Genomic DNA, 27,803 nt, shown 5'->3' on the forward strand with positions numbered 1-27,803 from the left:
GGCAGCCGCCCTGCACGCGGAGCCGTCACATGGCGGGCGGGCGGGGAGAGGCACAACAGGAAGTGAGTTCTGGTTCCTGGGTTAAGGCGCTCCGGCGGGACCCAGCGCCGTGTGTCGGGAGCGGCCGCGGGCTCCGCGAGGCGCTTGTAAGTCTGAGTCGTTTTTAAAGCCGAGAGAGCGGCGGGCTCTCGGTCTCGGGGCTAGGGTGCGTGCCGTGGCACCCGGCCGCAGGCCTTCCCCCCCCCCTGCCCTGCCCTGCCCTGCCTTCGCCGCTCCGCGCTTCCGCCGCCCGCTCCCGGGGACGCCGGTTCCTCCCGGCGGCGCTCCGCCAGGCTAAAGGAGCGGGACGGGACAGCGCTGAGCGGCTCTCGGTGCCCTCGGAAGGGCTCGGGTGGCCGCCCCCGGCGCTGCCGGGACGGCCGCGGAAGCGGAGGGCGGACAGAAGCGTGCGGCTGAGCCGAATGCCGGCCGGGTGCGGCTGGGACGGCCCAGCTCTCCGCTAATCGGCGTCGTCCCCCGAGCCTGGGAGAGCCGCCGCCGCTCCGAGCTCTACGCGTGGTGGCTGCCGAGATTGCCTCGACAGGTTTCCAGTTCCTAAGACGATGGCGGTGTAACTTTTATAAATATTTCCATTGAAAAAAAACCTGTTTTGAAAGCAGAAGTACATAGAGAAGTACTTGTGTCTGGATGGCATCTGTGTTCTCACGTGAACCTGGAAGAGGTAGGCAAGTACATTGTGAATGAAAGCCTACGTGCACATCATTAGCTAAAACCTTATTTTTCAGAATGGAAGGTGTTTTCTGAGGCACAGTGGAAACTCAGCGTGTGTGCAGTGTTCTGTGCTGCTGCGATTTCAGATGTGTGCAGCAGAATGTTGCTGATCTTTGTGTCAAGGTTTTTTGGTGTTGGAGCCATGGAAAATTCATATTACAGCTGCTCTTTCTCCACCTGTATGAGCAAAATGTGTTTTGCTGGAAGCAAGGATTTTCAGAGCTTCTGCAGGTTTCCCTGAGTTTGTTTACACACAGGTTTGTCTCACACCATTTGCACTACCCAGTTGTTTTCCAGCATTCAAGACTTTACTCAGAGATGGAATTCAAGTTCTCATTGCCGTGGAGCTGGCAGCACAGCACCCAGCTACTTGCTTGTAGAGGATTCCCTTATCAGACAGACTCTCTCCCTAAGTCTGTCCTTGGTAGAAAAAACAGAGCGTTCTGTATTGCTGCTTCTGCTCTGACTCCATAAGGTTGTTAATAGTGGTGAAAGAATCATAGAATGGCCTGGGTTGAAAAGAGCCACAATGATCATTGAGTTTCAACCCCCCTGCCATGTGCAGGGTTGCCAACCACCAGACCAGGCTGCCCAGAGCCACATCCAGCCTGGGATCTTCAGGATCTAATGAATCTAGAATGTTGATGATCAGGGTTGTCATCTTTGAGTTGAATGTGTTTCAGTTGTTCAGTGAATGCAACATAACTAAGCTTGGTTAAAATAGAGAGGATGTTTTGGTGGCTTTTTTCTTCCTAACTGGATGAAAGGAGCAGAGAAAATTACAAGGAACAATTGGCAATTTTCCTGATAAATATTGATGCATATGAAGGAGAAGCAGAAAAAAGAGCCAGTTTTTCAAATTTTCAGGATTTCTGGATATTATTGTTTCTCACATTACCTATTTATTCCAGACAACTCAGGGTGTGACTACAAAGCAATTTAATCCAATCTAAATCTAGACTCCATACTGCAGCAGTCCTGCCCACAGCTCATCTCATGTTCCCACTGCCTCCTTGTGCTGGTAGTGGTGCTCCAGCAGCCTCGTCCTGTTTGTTTACATATTTATTTAGAGGCAGCAAGGTGCTAGTTCTCTGGCACAGCTGAACCACGCAGCATAGAAATGCTGACATGGTACAAATAAATGGCAAAAATGCATGACCCGACTTGGGGGAAGGTGGGATATTGTCTTCTGTGTCTGTGCAGGCTTTTATTGCCATTACATAACCAGGATTTTATGTTACAATTTTGAAGCCACTGGTATGAATGAAAACAGGAATTCTGTTGGCCTTTCGCTGATGTTTCCTGCCTTATGTTGGCATCATTTCTACTGATACAGGTGTTTGTGTTATCATGTAATTTGAAGTGGTCCATGAAGCTGACCTGCATTAAAATAGCACAGCCAAAACACCTTTAAGTGTTTAGTTTTAAGCTGGATTGGATTGCTGATACATTTTATAGTAGGCCACTTGTGCTTACAGAAAGAGAAGGGAGGAGTGGAAGCAGAAGCCAGTGTCCAGGGCATAGGGGAATAGAGGACTAATTCCTCTGGTAGCAATTCTACTTTTAAATATCATTACGGACTATTTCTGTTGCTCTTTTCTTACATGGTGACTGGCTTTTAGGTAGCTACCTGTAAGTTAAGATTCACGGACCTTTTTCCATAGAGTTCGACTACAAACAACTGTTGGGTTTTTTTTATTATCTTCCAAACAGAAAATTGGGTGTAGTGCTACAATTCTGTCTCCTGCTACTGGCAGTCTAGATAAGAGTAAAAATGTTTATATTCCCAGCCTCCATCAATTCAGTCAGTCAGTCAGTAGAAGGCTGGAAGTTACATATCAGTTTTAAGCATTGTTTTTTCCAAACTGAGATTTGAATTTCCACAAATGAAATGAATGCCTTCATTTTCTATGAACTGTGAGTACTCTGGATTGAAGCCCATTCACTGTTGTAATACTTCATGTATCAAAAGGCCCTGTTAAAGAATTCACTTTGCTATTGATAAAGTACAGCCATCTTGAGATACAATTGGGATACAGCTGCTTTTGCAGTGTGCACACATCTTTGCAGTAAAGCTAACAGGACAAGAAGGTACAACATCTGTGCAGTAGACAATCGAATCTGCTAGGAAAGTCAAACCTCTTTTCTGCGTTAAAAATATTCAAGAGCAAGAAAAAATGAACAAAACTTAAAGCTGTAGTCCTTTAAGATTTCGACCAGGGTCTTAGATAGGTTATCCTCATACCCTTCTTGCTTTGTTTTCTTGACAGCTCCACTATCTAAGAGTGTCTGTGGTTTTTGCATGAACCCAGAAGACAGTGATAGATGATAGTGGCTGTCTATTCTTACTGTGAGGTAACCATGCTAATATTTAACTAGGAGAGGAGCTGTGTATTGCTCTTTTTTGTTTGTTTGTTTTCATAATATTGGCCCTTTTTTGCTTTTATTTGAGACTTCACTCATCTATCCTCTACCGTGCTTACCTTATCATAAATTTTAATCTAAAATCTTAAACTTTGTCATCTGTTATTATAGAAGCAAAGCATCTGTGTTTCCAAAGTTCATTCTGTCTTCAAATTGAAGTCTGTAACCAGTCATTATTGTTCTGCTATGCCTTAGTGACTATCAGCTTTAGTTTCAGGAGCTGATAATAAAATTGCTCTCAAAGTATAACAAGCTGATAATAATGTGGAAGAACTTCTTGCTAATTCTTACTGGTTGGGAATAGTGTTTGGTTGGGGTTTTTTTAGATCAAATTTGTTTTATTCAACTTTTGGTATTGAGCGTGTTGCCATTTTCAAGTGTGGCAAAGAGTAGGATAGGCTGATGTGGCCTAATGTTATTGAATTCTTATCTTTAAAATATTTAATGCAAAAAAGCTGCATTCTGTTCTGGCTTGTTTAAATGGTTCCTGTTATTTTACAATCGAGTAAACATTAAACTGTCCAAAATGTTGTAAACTCAGGTAAGTGGTATTTGCATCAATTTTAAATTCTGTATGTCCAGAATTTGATTTATTGTTAACCTGTTTTACTTAGCTTATAATTGAACATACCCCTGAACATAGAATTAAAATGTTGAGATGAGCAGAGCTGTAGTTCTGTCTGTTTCGTGAGTTAATGCTCAAGATTACTGCACATATTACTTGAAGCTGATAATAAAAAGAGTGATGTTATGTGTATTTTTAGTTATGTACTTCTTTTTCTTGGCTTTCTCTCTTTTTCCTTCTGATTACTTTTCAGATCTCTTAACTTGACCATCCTTTCAGTGATGAAACGACATTGGGAGTTATGGACAAAAACATTGGAGAGCAACTTAACAAAGCTTATGAAGCCTATCGGCAAGCATGCATGGACAGGGACCATGCTGTGAAAGAACTGCAGCAAAAAGTATGTGGTGGGTTCTCAGTTGTGTTTGTAAAGCAATTCTTTCAGTCGAAGATTGTGGTACATATAGATTTCAGTTTCACTTCAGCTACTCACACTTGAGTGCACTGGAGTTGAGAATTGCAGTTATGAGACCAGGCCACTAAGCTGCAGAGCAGCTCATTAAGGTGTGAATATAGTAGGTGGGTTTCAACTTCTTTTTTTCCCCCGAAACATTAAGGGTGAGAAAATAATTTTCTGTTTTGAAGAAGGATTAATGTAAACTGCAGTGGAGTATATGCACATTACCCATCTTTAATGAAGTACATTTTGAAGTTTAATTTGCTTTACTTGAAAGTGATTTTTTGAGTTATTATTGTGAATAGTTTAAAGACTTCAATATATTAAGCACTGTGCAAGCTATTAGAACAATAGATCTTTCTTTCAACATTTACAGCAAACTTATTTGAAAACTATTAGAATATGCATTGGTTTTATTAAAAAAAAAAAAAAAAAGAAAGAAAAAAAGAAAAAACGATACAATTGTTCTTTAATTATGAAGTAGAAGAAACAGATTCTAGAGGCATTCTAATTTGTAAGGAGCACCTCTGGATTTTTGCTGTTTCAAAAAAAGATGAAAAATTAATTACTTTAAGGAAAAACAATCAAGGTAATACTTCTAGGCATCTAAAATGTCTGTGAGAGAAATTTCTGCCCTAGAAACAAGACACTGAATACAAGGTCAGGAAATGGCCTTTCTCAAGTCCATAGAAGAAAGGTAGGCAAGTGTGTGAGATCATCAGTGTTAAGAGAGCTAAACGTTTGCAGTATTTCCCTTCATGTTTTCTCTGGTTCTGAAATAAGAACGAAAAGCCTTTCATAAAGAATTACCAACTAGGCCAAATTTTTGCTTTAGTCAAACTTTCAGTAGTTGGATTCCATAACTTCAGAAGAGAATGGAAGTATCTTTTCAGGAAGAATTGTAGTATTTTTGTTTTGGGTTCATTTTCAGGTTTTTTTTTTTTAAGCCAAACTGATGGGTTTTGAATCATCTTCATACAGTGCCTTGTTCTAGTAAATTCCTCTGTTCATTGTGTGGCCTTCACACATTGTTGGATTGTCCACCATTCTGTTGTTAACAGTTTACTACTTAAGTTACCAATAGGCCACTTGTTTTGCCAGTCTCTAGAGCTGGGAGCCATGTCAAGCACACAGAAGCCAGAGTCATCTCGGCCAGATGGTGTTTGATACAGATGGATGGTTGGTTGTCATGCAGATCTTCTAGTTGGTAACTTGTTGCTGCCATCTGACTCAAGGAATAATTTGTGCACACTGGCTGTCAAAAGCATCTTCTCTTCTGTCTGTTTTAGCTGTCATGTCTGTGCTCTGTACAGAAGTGTTGACAAGACATTGCTGTTGTACATTTTCAATTTGGTTCTCAGTGATTTTTCTGCTTCATGAGGTCTCTTGTAGCTGCTGGAGTGTACTGCTCTTTGATCACTTTTTTTTTTATATATAAACTCTCATAGTACAACTACTACCCAACCTTTTAAAATAAATGTTGTTTCTAGGTTTATTCCTGCCTACTTTGCAGACAGGCACATTGAGCAGTAGAGGAGTGTGAAATTCAAATGTGACTGAGATTAGAGAATTAGAAATCAGTGTGGATTCATTATAAATAGAAGTGAAAGCATACCTGCTTTTGTGCTAGGTGTTGACCTGTTCAATAATAGGCACATTCTTAATTCAGTGCAACCCTGTAAGCTTTCTTGCTGGGATTTCACAAGTTTTCTCGCTTGTTTTTAGTGCTACTGCACTAAACTGCAGTAACTGCAACAAGGCTGTGCTAACCAAATAATAGTTTTTGAGTAGTAGCATCTTCCTGCCACCATTTGTTCAATTAACTGGCTGTCTAACAACATTTATACACTTCAATGAAATGTGAGTGGCTTTATTAGGCTCTGTATGGCCTGGTTATTAGGATCTTTATGGCCTGGTGATAGCACAACTCTGATTAGATAAAGAATAGGGCTGATTGGCCACTTTTTTTCTTGCTTTCCCTCCCATTTTTTGGGTTAGAAAAATGTCTACATCAAAGGAGGTATGTAGGTAGGCAGTTTGTTACTTACAAAGGATCAATTATATGGAATAAGCAATGTTGTTTTAATTTAAAATCACCTTTTTGAAAGGCTATTTTTATACAATTTGTTTGTTAGAAAAGACGGAGAAAGAAAGTGATATCTTTCTATGGATAAGCTAACTGACCAGCATTTTGAAGAATAAAATAATTCCAACTTTAAACCTGATGTGTTCTGTGGCTGTGAATGAACACTCCTAGACTGAAGCTATCTTGTCCTTTATAACGTCTGTAGTTGAAACAGTTACTGAAAATTAGTTCTTATTTACTATTGTATCTTTTCTAGTCAGCAAAGTTTCAGAAGTACAGACTTGCCAAAGGTGACTGTAGTTGGTTTCTAGTGCAGAGGTCCACAACTACAATCATCTTTAAAAATCAGAGCTGTTTTTTATATGCTAAATAGGAGACCCCTAGTCAAAACAAAATAAGATTAATGCTAATTAAATTATATTTGCAGACAGAGAACTACATGCAGCAAATATGTGAACAGCAGGAACAGATAGAGCTTCAAAACAGCATTATTGCAAAACTGAATTCACAGTTAGCTGCTCTGAATGCTAATAGAGGTATGTACTCCAGTCTGCACATTATTTCTTTTTATGCTGTGCTGCATTGATGAATAGTTTTGACTTTGTGGCTTCAGCTTTCACAATATACATCTTTCAAAGCACTATCATGCTTTTCTGTGAACGTGAGAGTTAACGCAAATGTGCCGTTTCAAAGTCTATTTATAAAATGCAACACTTCTGTATCCTCTTCAAGAAATGGTGAGATTTTCTTTTTATGTAGAACCTGCTCACACTGAACTAAAAAAAAAAGAAGTTATGAAAATATGGGTTCAAATCATTCACTAGATTAAAACACGTTGCGTATTAACTTTACAGCTCTCTGCTAATAAGTTTAGCCCATAGGTTGTTCTAGATGTGAATACTGTGCTTAGATGTCTTTTACATCAGGAAGTCTCGTAACGCTGATTTTATTGGATAACTAAAGAGTTTATAAGCAGATAATTCTCTTTCAAATCAAGTAGTCACTGATTGATAATTTTCTATTGTTTTACTGTATTACAAAAATAATAGAACGGAGTCATTGCAACCATGTGTTAATCTGCTGTGCTCATTTAATATTTATTCACACTAGCCTAACACTCCTGGTTTTCATAAATTCTAGTGAAGTGGTTGGCTTTTATTTTTAAGAATACCTCTACACTCCTTATTGCTAGATTACTCTCACATTGTTTGTAAGCACACAATTGGGTTTATTTTGCTTGTTTAATATGAAGATTTCCCAAAGAAAATAAAGAAGTTAATATAAGCCTAGCAAATTTCAGTTTTTGCTTGTACTTAGAAGCTGTCTGTGGGAAGATACAGTGACAATCAGCTGCTTTTTGTTTTAAGGTAATGTGCAGCCCTACATTCTGAGGCATGAAGACATTGAAACCTCCAACTTATCTTTTAGCCAGCTCTCTGAAAAACTGAACGTAGCAAAGCGAAGAGAAAGACTCTTAAAGGTATGGTCATCTGCAGCGTGCTGAGTGTAAGATTACGTTTGTTCTGTGATTATACTGTGAAAACCTAAGGACAGGTGTCTTTGAACTGTTCTTCCAATACAAGATTCTTAACTGAAGTATGTGAGCATTGTGCCCTGTAGCCTAGTTAGTTGAACTGAGCATCTGTCTTTGAAACTTCCCAGTGTAGTTGTCATTTGCTCCAGCTCCCCAGAATAATAATTTTGATTAGAAAGTAGGAACTTGCTTACTTTTTCTATACCTTCCCAAACCAGTGGTCAAGAAGGTGTTTCCTTGTTCTCTTACAAGAGTTTTCAGATTGCAGCCAGTCTGTGTGTTTTTGCAAGAGGTGGAGAATCTGCACTCAAGGAGTAATGGAGTGGTAAATAAAACTACCCATTGCTCCAGAGTCACTGATAATTTGTCTAATTTTAAGCAGACAATTTTAATACAGTGTCTCTTCTTCCCTGTTCACTGAAATAACATGGAAGTTTGCAGTACAGCCTATTTAGAGTAACAGAAATAAGAATAAATCAGTTCTGTAGAATAGACAGTAAATACTGTGGGTGGATTTTGTAGGTTCAGTAAAGACAGTGACAGAGATGCACAAAGTCGCATTGTTCTTATTCTAAGTCATTCTGTTGTGTTTTTGAGAGCTGCCATGTAATGCAGGAATCTCTTGGTTTAGAGTATGAAGCTTCTTAACAGAGACCCTTAAAAAGACCTATAACTATCATGTCCTGGATTTAAAAATAGTTAATTTCAGAATTTGTTTCCTAAGCCATAGCTATGAACAAACATACTAAATCCACAGAAATGCAGTTTTCAAATTAGAAATGTTAATTAATAATTGCAGTAGATTACTGATGTTTATTTAATTATCTTGAAGGAACCTCCTTTAAAACTAAGCCTTTGCTAACATTTTAAATTTGTTATTGTCAAAGATTTCTATAAATTTCTTTTTAAATAAAAAGGAATCTTTACAGATTTTTAACATAAAAAAAATATATAATCACAAGCTTTTCTAAACTTTACATTTTCTAAACTTTCTTTCCTAAACTTCACATTTATTTGTAATACAATGCAGTTGAAGTGTTAATTCTTTGATGGAACACCTTTGCATATTTTTGCATTTCTCTGTCTTGAATCGGATAATTATTCAGCTTTACAGTTGCATATGGCGATGTGACCAAGCCTAATATTCCATGTTCTTGTTTCTGAGCGCTCCAAGGCAGTAGCTTCACTTAGCAGCTTAGTTGTATAATGACTGAAAATGTGAGCTGTTATCTACTCTTCTCATATGGGAAAACACTGAGAAATTATGCAATCTATGCAGTACATTACAGTCAGTGCATGAGAGCCAGGAGTCATTGTTTCAGGTGCTATTTTCTTAATGGAACACGTTATTCGTATTTGTCTGCATTTTGGTTTAGTCAGTTATTGCGGTTGCCTCTCAGGCAGTTCATCTGGATTTTGGTTCATCTGTGCCACTAATGGTAAGATTTCTGATAAAACTCCATGCAAAATAGACTGTATATCTGTAGTCCATGTGCACTTACATCAGGCACAATCCCTGTATTCCTGAACAAATGAAGTACATATAATAATTATTATTATGGGCCAGGTTAACCAAAAAAAAAAAAAAAAGAGAGAGAGAGAATTCTTCATGTGGTAAGCAGTCAACCAGTAGAACTTCATGTTTCAAGGGAAAACTGGGCAACTTCTTGGAAGATAAATCTATTAAGTCAATAAAAACATGGGAAGTGTGGCTATGAAAATCTGGGAATTTATTAAGGGATGCATCATGAACACCTCCTCCTTTATTGTACTCTTTTCAAGACATCATCTTTTGATTTCTGTTAGAAAAAAAAAAAAAGTAATCATCTTGCCACTGATTCAGTTGTATCTAATTCAATAAATTGTTGGCCTTCTTTAGGTATTCAGATTTGTAAGTTTATATATTTTATTTGAAAGCCTATGTTTTTCTAACCATATTCTATCCACATTTTGCTCTAAACCAAATAATTGATGTCTATAAATACTGTCCGCTATTGTATTAAGTCCTTTATTCTACTTTTCCAGTGAAATTTTTAGGCTTGCAAAATGTTCAATTCAGAATAGTAGATTAGGTTTACCCAAACCTCCTGCTATAGTTTCTCAGGAAAACTGTGATCTGTCTTCCAGCACAGTTAATAGAAGTGCTGGATTGATTGTAATAGGTGTATGGCTAGGCCTTACGTTTCAGAAGTTCAAAATGAGGTAGGGATTAGCTTTTCTGTCTTCTAGCTTCAAAAACTTGGCCAGATTTGTCCATTTTATCTGCTTGTCAAATGTTGTTGCCAGTGTGTCATAACATGTTTTCCTTGTTCTCATTCATCTTCACTGAAAGATAGCTGAGTCAGGTTTGGTGGTCAGTACCAGACTACATATAAAATTACCTTATTTCTTCAGTTCCCTGCTTGAGGAGGGCAAAGGCATCTGAATTGCTAATTTTTCTGAGGCTGTTTTTAGGTACTGCCTGGTTCAACATTATTAAGAAGGAAGAATGTGTCTCTAGTTACTGTATCAAAGTTCTCCAGGAGACATATCAGTTAACCAGTGTCAAGCAAAGCTGCTTCTGTGTGCTATTTTTAGTAGTCAGTCATCAGTGTCCATAAACCATGAAGTCAATACCTGTGGCAAGAAGACACACTCATGTTCATGTTTTCCTTGGTCAGAAGCTTTAGTATTAAATGCTACATGGAGCTTGATGATCAGAATTTCCTGTGGCACAAAAAGATGGAAGCAATTGTGTATCAGGAATGACCGATGCACATAATATACAAAATGTTTTATTCTGCAGTAAATGTTTGTCTTGCAGGCTGTTAGTATAATAAAAAGAATGACAATGTATGGCAGTCTTCTTTGTGCTCAGAACTGTGGGAATAAAATGATTTAGATATCAACATCAATCTCATAGAATCAGTATCAGCTTCTCTGGTGTCACTGTTTCCTGTCTTTGATGCAAAGAAAACTGTGCTTTAAGATTTTCATGGTAGCTAACAAGTCTATGCATTTAGCTTAGTTATAGGATGCATTTTGTAACATTAATTAGACCTTGCTTTGTGATTTAAGAAATTATGGTATTGATAGCCTATTTCCTTATTTCTTTACCTGTTTAGTGTACCTCTGCCCAAAAATAATGAATGTGGCTAAGCTGTTGGAAGTCATTACCGGTAATATTCCCTGAAATCACAGTAGTTTGTAAGCTGAGTAACATTTTCCATTGAAATCATTTAAAATTTTATTTATCCTAGGAATTAATGGGGTGGGGGGAAAAGCCATTATAACACACTTCAGGGGAAAAGTAAAGGGACCAGTCTTTGCAGCAGTACAATTTGGGGGCTGTGCTGTGGAGCAACTCTGCTGGAAAGGATCTGGGATCTTGTAAGATGAGCATGAGCCAGCAGTGAGTCCTGGCAGCAAAAAAAGGCAGCAGCTTCCTGGAAGTACAGCTAGCATACCCCGGGGAAGTGAGTAGCTCCCTTTATTCAGCATTCAGTAGACTGCATCTGGAATACCATATCCAATGTGGATGCCTCCCATACAGGAAGGACAATGAAAAAAATAAAGTTCAGCAAGGAGCCCACCAGAGTAGTCAGGGGCTTGAGAAACCCCATGAGAGGAAGATGCAGAAACTAGGCTTGTTCAGCATGGAGAAGAAGAAGAAGCTTTAGAGAAAGGTAATTGAGGTTATCTTCAAAGTTGTGCATGACAAGAGGGCTAGAGATAATAGGCATGAAAGGTTCAAACTGAATAAAAGGACAAATTTTTCACCATGAGGACAGACAGGCATTGGAAAAGGTTGTCAAGAAAGGTTGTTCCATCTCCATCCTTGGAGGAATTCAAGACCTGGTCAAACATCATGACTGCTGCTTTGATTAGTAGGTTGATTTGGAGAACCTTTTGAGGTCCCTTCCAACTTGAATGTTCTGTGAGATAAACCTCCCCAGAGCTAGTGTCATGATTTGAAGAGTTAATCTTTTCATAATACAGAAATAACCTCTTTGCTGTGTGCTAATACAAGCATTCTTAAAAGATACATTGTGCAGCCAAGTACTTAACTGAGCAGGTACCACCTATGTGGCATACCTGTCACAGCATTAACCTAGAACTTAACACACTTTATAATGTTACCACATTGTTTGCAAAATCCAAACTCTGACAGTATTAGAAACTGTAAGATGATTGAGCTGTGAAGGCTTGTATTACTACAAGATCCCCAAAAGCAATCTCCAATCTTTTCCCTAGGATGATATCCCTAAGTTGCACAAAAATGGTGACTTAAGTCTGATATATCTTCACTGAAACTTGTTGAAAGGCTCTTCCAACATTGATTCCCACATAACTTTTCTTCATCTCTTAAATGTTGTCCCTGCTGCCTGCAGGAGAAGGTGGAAGAAATGGAAGAAAGCTACTGGCCGTTACTGCAATGCTCCTAGATGTCCAGAAGCTTTTGAAAGTGCACATTGTTTGGAGCTGTAATAGTTCCAAATGGATAAATGCTGTGTGCTGATCAATGCTATATCACAGGCTCAGTGAAAGAATTAATTTACTGTCATTAAGATAGAGTTGTTCAAGGGCAACTGTTGTGTTTGACATAAGCTTTTTTCCAAGGCGTTTGGGTTTCCAAGCAGCTTATTTTCAAAGAATACCAGAGTAGCTGTGTGCTGTTGGTTTTTTTGTTGTTGTTGTTTTGTTTGTTTGTTTTAATGGAAATTGAATTTGACCAGGGAATATTTGGGAACTCAGTGACCAAACAGTGGCTCCGTGTGGCTTGGTGCTTGTGAACTTGCACCATGGAATGTTACTGCCCTTCTATTACTGGAACAGCAAAAATCAGTTCCTCGTACCATACCTTATGTTTGTTTTGTTTTGTCTTAGATGATCAGAGCGCTCCCTGGTACCTCCTGGTAACTACTTCTGATTTAGTCTGTATTACTCAGGTAGAAGAATAATAGTGTAGCCCTGTTCATATTTAACTGTGGCTTCATGTATTAAGTACACAGGTCATGAGCTGAGCTGCTATATGCTTTCATGTTTCTTTCATACACAAAACAATACTGAAGTTTTCTTTGTAGCTGCTATGATTTTATTTTTATTCTCATGCTGCATAATATTTTTCAGACTTTTGTAGTCTTTAAGTAATATGGAAAAGTGTATAGTTGTAAAACAATGTCCAGCTTTTTCTCTGCTTTAATTTTTTTCAAAGTATTTTCAGATCTCTTGAAAATACTTTTATGCATGCCTCAATCTCCTCTTAACAGAAGATATTTTTTCCCACATTGATAAATCTAATTGTCTTCTCTCATTCATCAGATATTTCCTTTACATGCTTTTTACTTTTTGTGCCTTTAATGTTCTCATGCCTCTTGAAAAAATTAAATGTAGCTGCTGCAGCATCAATTATAGAAATTTATGTTCTTTAGGATTATTGGGCTAAAATCTTCAGACACCTTGTTCTTTTCAGAACAGAAATCTTTCTCATTTTTTCCTTTTTGCTGCTATTTCATTCACACACTTCCCTGGGTTCTTACCTACAGTGATGCAGTGTACAGATTCTACATTAGAAGACTACAGAAAGTGTTTGATCTGTCCTGTAAGTTCTATATATTCCCCCAAAAGTGCAAAGTGTGGAAGGAAAGGTCCCCAAGCCTTAGAAATTTAGGAAGTTTGCAATACCTAAAGCAGAAATACTTTGTCACTTAAAAGGTGTTTGAATGAATGGATTTGTAATATCTGCAAATTGGCGTGAGAGAGGATTTTTTCTAGGATAGGAAGAGCCTATTTCTAGACAATATTTTGAACCCCTGAGAAGAAGTTTAATCTGAATCTCTGAGATTCCAGCAAGTCCAGAATTGCATTGAAACTCTGACCTTAAGTTTACTGTATAAAGTCACAACTGATACTAAAGAAAAAACTGCCTTCTATGCTATTTTTCTGACTTAATTTAGGTAGGTGGAATAGTTACTTGGCATGTAACTGTTGTTTCAGCTGTATGTGCACGCATCCATGCTTAACCACCCAATGTGTGTGCATAGACTAGCTATGGATCCGTCACGGCTGTTAGTATCTCATTTTGGTTGTCTCACTGATAATATCTCAATATCTTATAGTTTAGGTTAACCTTTACCTATCTAATCTCCAAACGGACATCAATCTATTTAGATCCCATTTGTAAATAAAACAAACATTCTTCTCAAAAGAACAGTGTTCTTTTTATTTTCTTCTTTTCTCTTCACATTTCATGACCTTTTTACAGACTATCGATGACCTATTATAATATCATCAGTGAAGATGTTGAAAAAGACCGGACTCAGTACCAACTGCTGGGGAACACCATTAGCTACAGGCCTCCAAGTATACTCTGTGCCACTGAACTCAGCCCTCTGAGCCCTGCTGGCCAGCCAGTTCTTTATCCACATCTCTGTTGAATCATCTATCCCACTCTTCCAAGCCTTACCTGCAAGGATGTAGTGGGAGACAGTGTCAAAAGCCTTGCTAAAGTCCAACTGCGCAAACATCCACTGCTTTCCTCCCATCTACTCAGCCAGTCATGACATCATAGAAGGCTACCAGATTGGTTAAGCATGATTTCCCCCTGATGAATTCATATTGACTGTTCTTGATAACCAATTTTTCTTCCACTTGCTTGGAGATGACATCCAGAATAAGCAATTCCATCACCTTCCCACAGATGGAGGGGAGGTTGACTGCCTTGTAGTTTCCCTGCTCATTCTTCTTGCCCTTTTTGAGGACAGGAGTGACGTTGGCTTTTCTCTAGTTTGCAGGCGTATCTCCATTTCACCATGACTTTTCAAGGACAATAGAGAGCAGCTTGGCAATCGCTTCTGCCAGCTCCATTTGCACTTGTGGGTGCATCCCATTGGAGCTCATGGATTTGTGTGTATCAAGTTTGCATAGACATTCTTTGGCCAGATTCTCCTCAACCGAGGGGAATTCCTCCTTTCCCCACTCTTCTATAGCATATCCTATGTTGGAAGGGGCCCATAAGGATCCTGAGTCCAACTCCTGGCTCTATGCAGGGCCACACAAAAATATGATATATCTGAGAGTGTTGTTCAGATGCTTCTTGAACTCCAGAAAGCTCAGTGCCATGACCACTTCTCTGGGAAGCATATTTCAGTGCCCAACTGCCTTCTCAGTGAAGAACCTCCTTCTGATATCCAAATTCTCTCTTATCTGCAGGGTCTGGGATTCCTCAGGGGCACTTTCAGCAGTAAAATGACTAAAAACATTAATATGACTGTCATAAATTCAGAAAATTCAATTGTTTTGACTAATCATATATTATCAGATATATTTGTGTTTAGCAGTAGAAGATCCTTACTATCAGTTCAAAATTAATACTGTAGTAAATAAGACTGTCCCTTTCTTAAGTTGGAGAAGCTTAATTTAGCTTTTTTTAGGCCACTGAATAGTGACATTCCACAAGCCTCAGTTCTAGTAAATATACTGGAATTTCTTAAATTGTTTTTTAGGAACAGTTAGAAAATGAGAGCATGAAGGTGAAGCAACTTGAGGACAGAAACAGTCAAAAGGAAAGGAAGCTTATGTCTATTATTTCCAACCAAGAAGATAAAATACGAACTCTGAAAAACAAATTGAAAGAATTGAATGATGTCCAAAAGGGTACACAGATGCCAACATACAAAATAGAGGTAAGATAAGAAACCAAATGGAGATGAAATGAAAAAACAATCTTCTGTAAAATACTACTCTTTTCAAACACGTTTATGCTAATTATTCTAAGAAAATGATTTTAAATTTCAACATTATATTGTTACTAGGAAATTGTTAAAGCACGTAAAGCACATAGGAAACTCTCAACTATTCAATACATCGGTTGGTTTTATGTTAGTTATTTTTACATTCTGTCATCATTATACTAGCATTTGCAAAAACTGGAGATCAGCATTTCAGTTTTATAATCTTCAGTTGGGAGTTTTCATCAAGATTGAGTTGATTTCTTTGCTTTTACCCCGCTCTATTTTTGTTACAGAATAGCATCCATGGTGAAATACAGTTTGGGGATAACTACACTGCAGTCACTGGTGTAAATGTAATCTTGTCAATGCCTTTTGGCTAGCTAATTTAAATTGAATATAGGTAAGAGAATGAGCACAGCAACACAGAACTTGTTGCTATCAGATTTTCCAAGCATTTTTGTCTTACAGCAGACATTTGTAACCAGTGCTGTTAGGAATAGGGCAGCTCAAATGTGCCAATAGGAGCCGCAGTTGCACTTTACCACCAGGTAGGCTATGAGTCAGTGGTTATAAGCAATGTATCACTGAAACCAGCTAATTTGACAGACATATGATCATGTTATGAGTCTGGTGTGGAGCACATATGAACATTTCCAGGCCATCTGGTAATGTAGATTTAGCGGAACTACAGCTTAATGGCCGTTTATTGTAAAATCTTTTAATACCTGGCATTGACTTAAAGCAATGTAATGCTAGAACGAACCACAAGGTGGTAGTCAAAGCTAAGAACATCTGAAAACCCGAGAGAACTCTTGACATATTCGCTTTTGATGTCTTCATTGATTGTTTTTGTGAATAAATTGATTACTTTTTTTCTAAGAACTGGAATTTCTGGGTGCCTCAGTAACGAGCTTATACATAATACATAATCTGAATCTTATATATGATTGAAACAGACTTACAGTGAAGGAAGATTCTTAGAACCAGTTTCCTTTTAGGAAGTATGAGCAGAGGAATGCAACACTGAGTTGCTAAAAGCTGAACTAAAAATAGGGATTTCACAAAAATAGTAAAAAAATTCTTTTGTTGTTTTGTGAATGTTTTGGGTGCTTCTAGAAGGACTGGATAAGGGTACTGCAGCAATTCTAATCATATCAGGCTGAAGAGCAAAATGAATATGCTAACCTGTGATCCATAATTTCATGTTTTACTTCAAGGTGAAAAGTAAGAAAGTTGTTCCAGATAAGCCTGAATTATCTATAGGGATTTCTGGTATTTCACCTTTGCCTGAAAGGTAAATACTTCTGCATTATTTCTGCAATTTACTTACAATTGTCTTTTCTGCTACTAATTATGACCTCTCATTTTCCATCATTTCTGCACAGTACCTTAAAAAGTACTGGGGAGCAGCAGGGCATGAGAGCCCCAGAGGTCAAAGAGCTGATGTTGGAAAGAAATAAAGCCATGTAGAATCACAAAAGAGCTTTGCAAGTATGTACAGATAAGCCGAGAAGAAGAATAGCTGCTGGGTTCAGCAGGAGGTTAAACTCTATGGGATATTACAGTGGACTTTAATGCTGGGTTTTGGATAAGCATTAACTCCCTTGCATTAGCTTTCTTCAGAACAGGAACATACAACTGTAATGGATTAACTGATGGCAGCGCAGCAGAGTAGCCTGCTGCACTGACAGGAGGAGGTCTGATAGCGTGAAGAAATAATTCTTGTCCTAAATGAGAGGGCTTGAAACCAGGTTTATCTGTAAACTGAAACCATCCAGCCCTGACAATGACCAAGGGACCAAAAGCAGTGTATTTCCTAAGCAAACATTCTTCCTTCAGCCGATGTTTGAGAAAGATATTGACCATGCTCTTAGGTTTGCACTTTTCACAAAATAGACAATAACACCGCTTTTTACAACCTTTGCTAATGTTAAGTAGAATATTCTTGAAGATGAGGATTGGAGAGAATTAGGGAAAAAACTATTGTGAATTCTAGCTATCTTTTATTCTTGCCTAAGCATCTGATTTTGGCCATGCTCTGACATAGACTAGGTGAACCAGAGGGATCTTTAGACTGAATCATTACTGCTGTATAATAAGAAAAGGGAAATAAGACTGTGATAAAGACTTTATTGTCTTTATTTATATATATCTAAAGAATAAAAACTTCTGCCTGTTTCCTGTCTACCTCTTAAATAACTCCCTTAGTCTGCGCTGGTGAGACCTCACTTGGAGCACATGTCCAGATGTGAAGTCCTCAGTACAGGGGAGATGTAGACCTGTTAAAGTGCATCCAGAGGGCCACAAAAATGATCCAAGGGATGGAACATCTCCCCGATGAGGACAGGCTGACAGAGCTGGGGCTGTTCAGCCTGGAGAAAGGTCCAGAGAGACCTGAGAGCAGCCTTTCTAAGGAGAAGGCTATAAGAAGGAGGGCAACGGACTCTTTATTGTTATGATAGGACAGGAGGAAATGATTTTAAACTAAAAGAGGGGAGATTTTGATTGGATATAAGGAAGAAGTTTTTTATGATAAGGGTGGTGAGGCACTGGCACAGGTTGCTCAGGGGGCTGGTGGATGCCCATCCTTGGAGACACTCCAGGTCAGGCAAGACCAGGCTCTGAGCACCTGATGGAGCTGTAGGTGTCCCTGCTCACTGCAGGAGAGTTGGACTAGATGACTTCTAAAGGTCTCTTCCAACTCAAAAGATTCTGTGATTCTAATATAACTTTTTTTCTGTAGAAAGATTATGTTATCACACATGTCTAGCAAATGAAGATTGGTTTATCTAATCATATGTGTATTTTAATGCTCCAATTAAAAACATGTTAAGAGAATTTTCCCATTTCTTATTTATTGAAACACTTGAAAAATGGTCAGAACTTTAGCTTCTGTTTCTTTTTTGAAATGAGGTCCAGGTAGATGTTTGTCTTCAAAAAGAGAAGCACGAGGGGAGTAAGAGCACAACTCATGACATTCCTGATTGCTTTATGAAAAGCAGTAGCAATAGAAAGGAAAACAGTGTATTGAGATAAAGAAAAACAACCCCGTGAGCTTTTTTTTTTGAGACAAAGATACACACAAACTTAACGTTTCATGAAAGTCAATTTTATAATATCTGTGCTTAGAAATATAAAGTATTCAGCAAATTTATCAAAATTCCTCAATGTCTTGCCTTAGGGCAAAAAAATCTCAAATCAGCATGAAGAGCAATGTCTGTCAGTCTTAGCACAGATAACTGAATTTTGGATGATCATATGATCTAGAAAAGATGTAATAAAAAAATACTCCTCAAAAAAAAAAGTTAAAAAAAAAAGAAAGTTGAGTCATGTTTTATAAAGCAGAGGAATTAGTTTACTAGCACAGGTGCAAGATGTGAAGTAGACAGAGAAGGAAGGACAGTAACAAACACTTGTGTGTTCCTTGTCCTGTAAAGCTTGAAAAAAAAAAAAAAAAGAAAAATTAATTAATGTTCATAGCAGCAGCAGTGTCCTATTTTGCCTAGAATGGAATATAAGCAGTGTCTTGCACAACCTGTCCCACTGATATCTGAGGAAACTGGAAAAAATGTGTAAAGACTGGATTGTTTCTGGGTCCCTGCAGAGTCAGACCCTCAACTTGAATGTGTTTATATATTATGACTAAACAGCTCCTTGACTACATTGTTTTTCTCTTTTCTGCTTGCTTTTTTTCTGAGAACAGAAACGTATATACATATGCTGAAGAACAAGGTATCCAAGAAAAGTAGCTTACACTATTGTTTTTCTCTGGTTTGTGGGTGTGACTACGATAAAGGTCACAACGAGCTGAATTGATTGAGGGTCTAATTTACAATTTCAATCTTCTAGGGAGAATCTGGAGACTATTTTTCAGGAGATGAAAGAAGAGTGTCATCGAATATGTATGCTAGCCAGAGAACAAACAGACCAACTGAGTAAATTTAAAATAAAGCCAGAACCTGAAACTGGTAATATCATACTTAAGCTCTTATTGTGATTCAACTGTTTGAAAGCTTTGCTTTATATTTGAAAATACTGTAAATTACACATACATAGAAGTACTTCCACTGTTTACCATCTGCCTTTTTCAAGTCTGTTCACATGGTGCTCAGTATTTCACCAAGAAAACGCACCGCCAGTTTTGGCATTCTATGACGAATGCTCCAAATCACATGCTATGAAGACAGTCGTCACATCAGTAACTCTTAGAATTGTTTTGTCCCTTGGAGTGAGAGGCAGGCACTTACTACATGTGATATCCCATCGTACTGTGTGAAATACAGAACTTGCTTGCTTTTAATTTAGCTGTCAGTTCAAAAAATGTCTGTTACGAATGTCTGTAGCCTCATATTTGTTAGAGGAAAACTTCTGATCCAGGGACAGTCAGAGTACTGATTTTATAGACTTCCTCATTCAGACTTCTACATAGTGTTTAGTTATATGGGACAAGAGCTTAACCCAATACTTCCCTGAAAACAAAGGACAGACTTGATTTATGCAGCTGATGGAAGAGATCCTGGACATCCAGTTCTGCTAATGCTTATATTTAACATAATGAAGGCTATTGTGGGTATTGTTACTAGCTTTGCTTGATAGTAAGCTCAGATTCTTAAGTGTCAAAAAATACTTGCCAAATTTACATTGTTGAAGCAAACACATAAATTCCAGCACTTTCTTCTTATTTAAATTTGTCTTTGAAGCCTGTAGCTTCAAAGGGCCAAGTTGAAACTGTATTGTTACGTTCTGAGTCTATACTACTAAACTTTATTGTTTGAGGAGTGGGTGCTTGGCAGTTTATTCCAGAATTCATTTATTTTATTTAAAAATATGCCTAATTCATCTGTGCAAAAAGTTTTACGTCATATACATTTAGTCTGTGTGACATCTATCACTTCTGTAGCTCACATTTGCTACAGTATCTGACTGCTATCAGAAGATCTTTGCATAATGAATGTACAAAGTGCCAGAAATGACCATGAGATTCTTGAAGCACGGGGAAATATGATCCCTCTTCTGAATAGCTGCTCACTTTAAATATTTTCCTAATTTGGAATTTGCTGGGAGTTTGGTACCTGAATGCCTTCTCAAATCTTGTTCATGGGGCCTAGATTGTTCTCGGCACTGTGTGAAATATTTTTGGTTCCAACTCTTATTTCTGTCAGAACATGCAAGTATATGTTAAGCGTATGGGACGATGTAGGTTACAATTAAATGGAAGTGTTTGTAGCCATAAATCAAATAGAAATATAATTATTAAAACAGAATTATTTTCTTTTATTTCTGTTCTGATATTTTTGGAGATGGAGCAAATGTTTATGGAAGAGAAATGCACCTTGAACCGATTTCAGAGAGACAAAACAAAGGTTAAAAAGCCAAGAAGGAAAATCAAAAATCTCGTGGGGGAAAAATATCACACCTTTAATAATAATGATATTTTTCTTAATGTTCTCCTCATTCTTTCTTCACAGAAATACAGTTTTCCATGCCAATACAGTGTACTGATAAAACTGATGAACAAGCAGAAGAGCTTTTTAAGCCTCGGGTTATACAGGATATAAATAGAGGTGCATCATGCATCACATCTATCACACCAAGAGGAGTGGGCCAAGATGAGGACAACAACTCTGTAGAATCACTTTCTAAATTTAATGTCAAGTTTCCACCTACAGACAATGACTCTGCTTTCTTGCAGAGCACTCAGGAAAAAGTAACAGTTCCTTGCTCTGGTATAGCTGAAAACATGCTTCAAGATCATCATTTTAACCGGGAGCACAGAGACCGTGCTGTTAACCTCAGTAAATTGGAACCTAACTCATTTGAAGCTCATGGAGTTGATCTCGTGACCTCAGCTTTACAAAGCTTAACTACTGTTGACAAAACAAACCCTCCAAATCATGCAAACACACCCATAGAAAATACTCGTGACAAAACATGCTTGAAAACAGCAGACACTGCTTTCACGTTTATATCTAAGCACGCAAGCCAAGGTGCACCTGAAGTGATTTTTCCTTCATTAGAAGCTGCTGGAACAACCGTCAGAGGTCCTCATCAGGTATCTTTCTCTAAATACTGTAGACTTTGAAAGAAGGTAATAATGCGATCAACCGTATTGCTAAGGTCTTTGAGACTGGATTAACATATTCTCTGAGATATCTCACCAGTCTGCTGTTTAAGACAATACATTTTGCCTGTTCTTCTCACTGATGCTGAAATACATGTACAAGGCACTTTTCCAGGGAAATAGGACAGGACTTTAAATAGATATGCACCCAAATTTCAGTTTGTGTAGATATTAATTGCTTCTATATTTGTTTCAAAGTTTTCAATAATCCTAAGCTGTCACCTAGATCACTTTCTCCTATTATCTCAGATGAATAGGGCGTGTAATTGTTTTAATTGTTTCAGGTATGCATCAGAGAATATGACAAATTAATTAGGAAACTAAACATAAATGTACACTGTGGGAAAAAAAATGATCTACTTTTTATCTGGATCTGATTTATAAACAGAACTCTATTCCTACTGTCCACAACAACTTAAAATATGTTTGTCATAGTTTAAGCAGTCAAATAGGAAAGCGTGATTATTTCTTTTGACAAATGTATGGAAGTACACTAAAATAATTCACGTTCGCATAGGTATTTTGAGCTTGAATTTAAGTCCTAACTACTCAAAGTCCAGGGAAGTTCCTGAAAGCAAGGCCCCATTACTATAAGGCATAATAATGGTTTGGCAGCTTCTATCAATTGTGTCTCTGAATATTTTGCTTCCTTTGTGTAGCATTCTGTCTCAACTGAAACTGCTCGCATAATTATTGCAGAACTTTATAGACTCCAATTGATTTATTTATTGTATTTCTGTGGCTTTTCTCAGACCTTGTGAAAGGAGAGCTTCTCAAAACTACACAAATAGTGATGTTTAGGAATTTGGAGAGGGTGGATTTTGAATATTTTCACTATTTACTTTGATATGATTTTGTGTTTTTTCCTAATGACGTGCAGCAAAAGAGCTTTGCCTCTCAATTTTATCACTTCATGACATGCAAAACTAGAGTTTGGAAAGCACCTGTAGTATGTCCTAGTTATGATGATTTCCTCTGCTAAAACTTACCCAGACTGAGTTCAGTTTTCCATTGCAAATCAGTTTTGAAAGAAAGTCTAATTACAGAAAGTTTACTGTTTCCGTTATTTTGAACTATATGCCTGAGTTTTTAAAACGTGTTTTAAATACCTGTCTGTCACATAGGGGGTCTCAATTATACTAACTTACTAATTTTAGTTTTTTATTATGCTTTATTTTTCACTGGATCTTCTGTTAAAGTTGTGCCTGAGTTAAACAAATTAATTCACTTATTTTGTTACTGGTAGAATTCCTGCAGAGCTGTGAAGCATTCGCTCCATTCCTTGTTATTCTTCTCTTTATCTGTATTTTCTCTCCAGCGTGCTCTTTTACTAGTTAGTCTGTGTATTCATTTTTCAATAGATGGCACCCTGCATTGTATATTACAGCCAGTGAAACAGCTGGTACGTGATTATAAATTGATAGGGGAGTATGCAGCTTCAAAAAGTGGAGAAAAATTGTGGTTGAGTAGCAATAAGGTTTTGGTTTGATCATTGGTATTTCTGCAGTAAAGAAATTAATTTGGGACCACCACTTAAAATGTAAATTATTTACTTTGTGGAGAAAATGTAGTAAGTGTAACTTCTGGGGGAAAAAAGGCAATGAGAACTATTTCAGTGTTAATAAGTCATATCTACATGGCACTATAGAGCATACAGGATATAGATCAGAATGCATCTTATCCAGAAGTTTGTTTGAACTAAGCCAATATTACTTCAGAATTTATTAAATATACATCTCTCTCTCTCTCAACATCCATCACCTTTAATTAGCTGCCTACAAAATAGTTGTTAATGTACTTTTCCTAGTGAATGGGACTCAGTTCCAATTCCTAGTGAATTGGATTTACAGATAATATATATATAGATTAAAACACTAGGTTCCTTTTAATGTTACTTGCATACATGTCTATTTATTGTATTAAATTAAAACAACAACAACAACAACTATGAATAATATTTGTTCCTGGAATTTTTATGGCATTTTTAGTGAGTAGTTCCAGTGCCATCATCCCTGCCACTGGTAAAGCTCCAGTAGGGAGGAATGAGATACCTGACTATTTTTTTCCTGGTGTAGATAAAACTTTCAAGTATTTACTACATATGTTAACTTATAAAATGGAAAACCCCATAAATGCAGTAGATTTGGCAACAGTAAGTTCTTGGAACTGCTCTCAGTTGCTGTAATAAATTTAGCTCTTTCCTTCTTTGTGGATACTAAATGTGAAAACTCAGTACTGTTTTCTTCGGATGTAACTTAAAAAAAAAAAAAAGTGACTGAAAAGAGCAGCAGATTAAAATAAGCGTGGCTATTAGTGGACCTAGGATTTTACATACTACTGTTAATTGAGACTTGCATAGAGATGCATTATGTTTACCAGTATTCACAATTTGCGGAGGTTGTTTCAGCCAAAAACATTTCTAAGAATGTTCATGATTTTAAATCAAGTCAGTAGTCTATTGATCTTAATCTAGATCTTATTTTAGAAATGAAACATCTGCTTAAATAAATCTCTGTTCTGAAAAGCATTTTAAGCACATGCTGAACACGCAGAGAAAGAAATTAAAGTTAAGTGCTTGTTTCAGCATTTTGCTGGATGAGTATCTTTCTTTCTATGTCGTGGTTCCAAGACTGGAAATCTTATTGTGTCTTTAGTGGGATTTTTACAATATATATTTTTAAATGGCAATTTACATGATTTGGTATTAAAAACAAGTAATTCTAAACACATTCCTGGAGGGATGTTTGAGTGTGTCTGTGTCTAGAAAATTTAATATGCAATTTACACCAGCAATGTACAGTAAGTAGGCTCTTTTAGCTGAAAAGAAGTGGTGTGATTGCACTTAATTACTAATTAGCCAATTTAATTATATGGATTGCTGACCATAATGAAAGATGGTAAATCTGCTACCACTATCTGATAAGCTAAACACTGTTTAAATACAGAGAGCACAAGGAATTGACTCCAGAAAGTTGTAGCTGATTTAAATACAGGGATCAACCACTGTGAAAGCCATGTTCATTGTACAGTGAATTACCATGGCAGGGGGGTACAACAGATTCTAAGTATTTGACATGATAATTTCCTGAAAACTAAAACTCTTGGATTAGAATGGATAGCTAGAACTTCAGAATTTCGAAAGAAACTACTTTCTGAAGTATTCTTGCTCACCTTTCCACATGTGATTTAAGCTATAGAGAGGAAAGATGGGCCAGAAAACTGGAGGGCACTCTCCCTTTCCAGGTTCCAGTCCCACATAGATCTGATACCAATTTGCTGCTGTTCTGTCTACTTTGCAGCCACAACAGCATGCATTTGATTTTCAGTTTGCTCAAAACCTAATTGTCCTGGTCACGTAACATAGCTATGTATTTTATATTGGGTTTGTTGCTAATGCTGAAGTAGTGAAACTTTATTTTTAACTTTGCTTTGAAAACTGAATTTCTGAATACTGGGTATTATCAAGCCATATAACTGGCATACACTCAGGCTCATGTCCCCATGGACTGTAAACAGACCTGCTGGCTTTCAACTAGCTCGCTCAGGTAGCAAGAGCAGCAACAGCTGCTGAACCAAATTTAGCATAGTTTGCAGACTTGCCTGAGTGTATGGGTGGATATTCCAATGGCCCTATTGAGTTCATTGCTGTCATGGCAGAAAGAATCCCAAAACTGAGACTACTTGAGACTAAACGGCAGTCAGAACAATTAAGTAGCTTAGATCATATGACATTGCTCTAGTTGCTTTGCAAGTAAACTGAAAATCAGATGTATACCGATAAGAATAGAAACACTTCATATTACCTTTGTACAATAAATATTTATTTTAAGGTTAAAAAAAGTGGTACTAAAGATGGATATTATGTACTAAGACTTCTACAGTAAAAAAAAATAGAAATACGATGTTAAAAAATCTCTATCAGACCAATATTACAGAATTCTGCTCACTGCATCATTTATCATTAATAGATGTTAAAGCAAAACATTAAGTATTTGCAAAGGTAGTATGTCTATGAACTTAAAAAGAAAAAATCTTGTCTTTCTTAAGTGAGAATTCTCCAGTTAATGCCTCTGCCAGGCATACGTTAAGTAAACCTAGTTTAAAGAGGCGGTATATTTTTAATACAGATATTAACCACAGCATAATGTAATTCACATCATAAACTACAGCAGTAATCATTTTCTGTTTCTTTTAGCTCATTTGGCAGCCTCGGGACAGTGATTTGCTGGCACAAACTTATACAGACTCTGAACTGAATCAGCGTGGAGTATGTGAATTCTGTCGAGAAGTTTTCCCCCCATCTCTAACATCTAAGGAAGATTTTCTTCGGCATCTGAATTCCCACTTTAAAGTACAGTCTTAACATATGAGAATTCAGTGGGTCACTGTTTTTTGCATACATTTGAGTTGTTTTATTATTACTGAATAGATTTGCTAAGAATTTAAGAATTAAGACTTCTTGTAACAAGAACTAATTGAAATTGTCAGATAAGCACATTTTTTTCATTGTCGTTTGACGAGGTAAAATGCAACTGTAAGACAGTACTGTAATTTGCGTTACTGCTTGTCATGCTTCAATATTGCCATTGGGATTGTAGTTAAAAGCTTTTTTTTTTCCCCAGTTAATGTTTGCCTGCATAGGCTTGAAGTCATGATTATATTTATCAGTACAGATTTGCAGGATTAAGTCTTTAATCTGGAAGAGAAATTGATGTACTGCTAGGATTTCTTCTCAATAACCAGTGATATGATTCTCTAATTGAAGGGAACACGAAGGAGAGGTAGGCTCTCATTTTTAGTTTCTATTATAAAATTTGTTATAAAAAATAACAATTGTGTTAATGTACCTTTCTGGCATTAATCATTAGTTAAACTACTTTCATGGAAAATATTAGTATGAAGGATGGAGTAAGATAAGGCTGAAGTGTCCCAAAAGGTAAGAATATCAAAGATGGAAAGGTTTAGTTTTCCTTCTGGTCTGCTATGAAGGATCGTTCAAGTCTGTTACAGCTTAGACAGGCCAGAGGAAAACCTAAGCACAGAAATCTCAGTGACTTACTTCAGTTCTAACCTGAATATGCAGAATGGTTTTCTCAATGGAATTTAAATGCATTTAGTTGAAACATTGCATTTTGATAAAGTTTGCACATTTTATAGATTTGTTGGGCTCAAATTTAAAAGTCATGGGTTTTTTAACTAAACAATTTATATTAATGATACTGGGTGACTTAGAGCTTTTGGCATTTGAACTGAGTGTAGTTTTTAGCCCTAATTTTTTATAAAATTAGCATTAATATTTTTATAGCAGCAAAGTACAACACTTTTTAAAGATTTGTTTGCAGGTGACCTTTTTCTGTGGGGAAAAAAAATACACCTGCATAATTTTTAGAATGGGTTTTTCTGCAGTTATTTGCTCTATTTTAAATATCTCATGTTTGTGACTGGCTGTCAACAGTGTGTACTGTAATAAACAGCAGTGCATGCTGCACATCTGCGTTGTGACCTGGAGAAAGACTTTGTTCCTGTTAGCAGCTCTCAGCCCCCACTGGTAGCAGTGCTGAGGGTCCGTTCAGCACCCAACTGCCTGTGTGGCTGTGATGTAGCTTGCAGTACAACCATGAGGCTGTTGGGGGGCAGAGCTTCCAGCGCTGGGAGGGAAGGTGGGAATTTGCACATCTCCAGCCTAACCAACATAAAACCAACTTGTCCTCTCTACCATGAAATCCTAGGTCAGAAGCTCACGTTATTAAGCCTGCATCAACTGTGATTCACCTTTAAAGCAAATAAAGTCATCTGTCCCCTGGCACACACCACTCCGTGCATGAAAACGTTTTTCCCATGAGCACCACTATCAGCAGAGGTGGGAACCCAGCAGCAGCCCAAGGCCCTGCTGGGCTGAGCTGAGGGACACACTTGGCTGAAACCTACTCACCCAGCGCAGTCCATCCCTCTCTCATTCCTGCCAGGGGCAGCATCTGAAGGACCTGTTTCATACTGGGTATTTAAAACTGCCTGCCCGAGGGAGTCCAGATAGGCTCAGTCCGAGTTTGAGGAATAGCAAAACTCACACCAAGCAGTTGCGAGGGATTTGAGGTGGGAGGTGAGTGCTGTCCCTGAGTAGGCCCCACTCATA

The 27,803-nt window shown here is 37.6% G+C and overlaps 2 protein-coding genes across 4 annotated transcripts in view; one reads left to right on the plus strand and one right to left on the minus strand.

The window, feature by feature from the left end:
- Positions 1 to 27,490, plus strand: TANK (TRAF family member associated NFKB activator). Of its 2 annotated transcripts, none has more exons than XM_031599562.2 (9): positions 1 to 146; positions 4,014 to 4,160; positions 6,731 to 6,839; positions 7,671 to 7,783; positions 15,322 to 15,501; positions 16,767 to 16,843; positions 19,399 to 19,517; positions 21,018 to 21,601; positions 25,866 to 27,490. In XM_031599562.2, exons 2-9 carry the CDS (start codon positions 4,062 to 4,064, stop codon positions 26,031 to 26,033), a joined length of 1,449 nt encoding a protein of 482 aa, XP_031455422.1. In that variant the 5' UTR covers positions 1 to 146; positions 4,014 to 4,061; the 3' UTR covers positions 26,034 to 27,490. The 2 variants fall into 2 exon arrangements, with proteins under 2 accessions (XP_031455422.1, XP_031455421.1); XM_031599561.2 differs by lacking the exon at positions 1 to 146 and adding an exon at positions 667 to 721.
- Positions 1 to 27,803, minus strand: part of RBMS1 (RNA binding motif single stranded interacting protein 1) — a 345,593-nt gene that overhangs the window by 287,761 nt on the left and 30,029 nt on the right. The gene's annotated exons all lie outside the window — the stretch shown is intronic.

This window comes from Phasianus colchicus, chromosome 7 (assembly GCF_987193195.1).
Source record: "Phasianus colchicus chromosome 7, bPhaCol1.hap1.1, whole genome shotgun sequence".
Lineage (NCBI taxonomy): Eukaryota > Metazoa > Chordata > Aves > Galliformes > Phasianidae > Phasianus > Phasianus colchicus.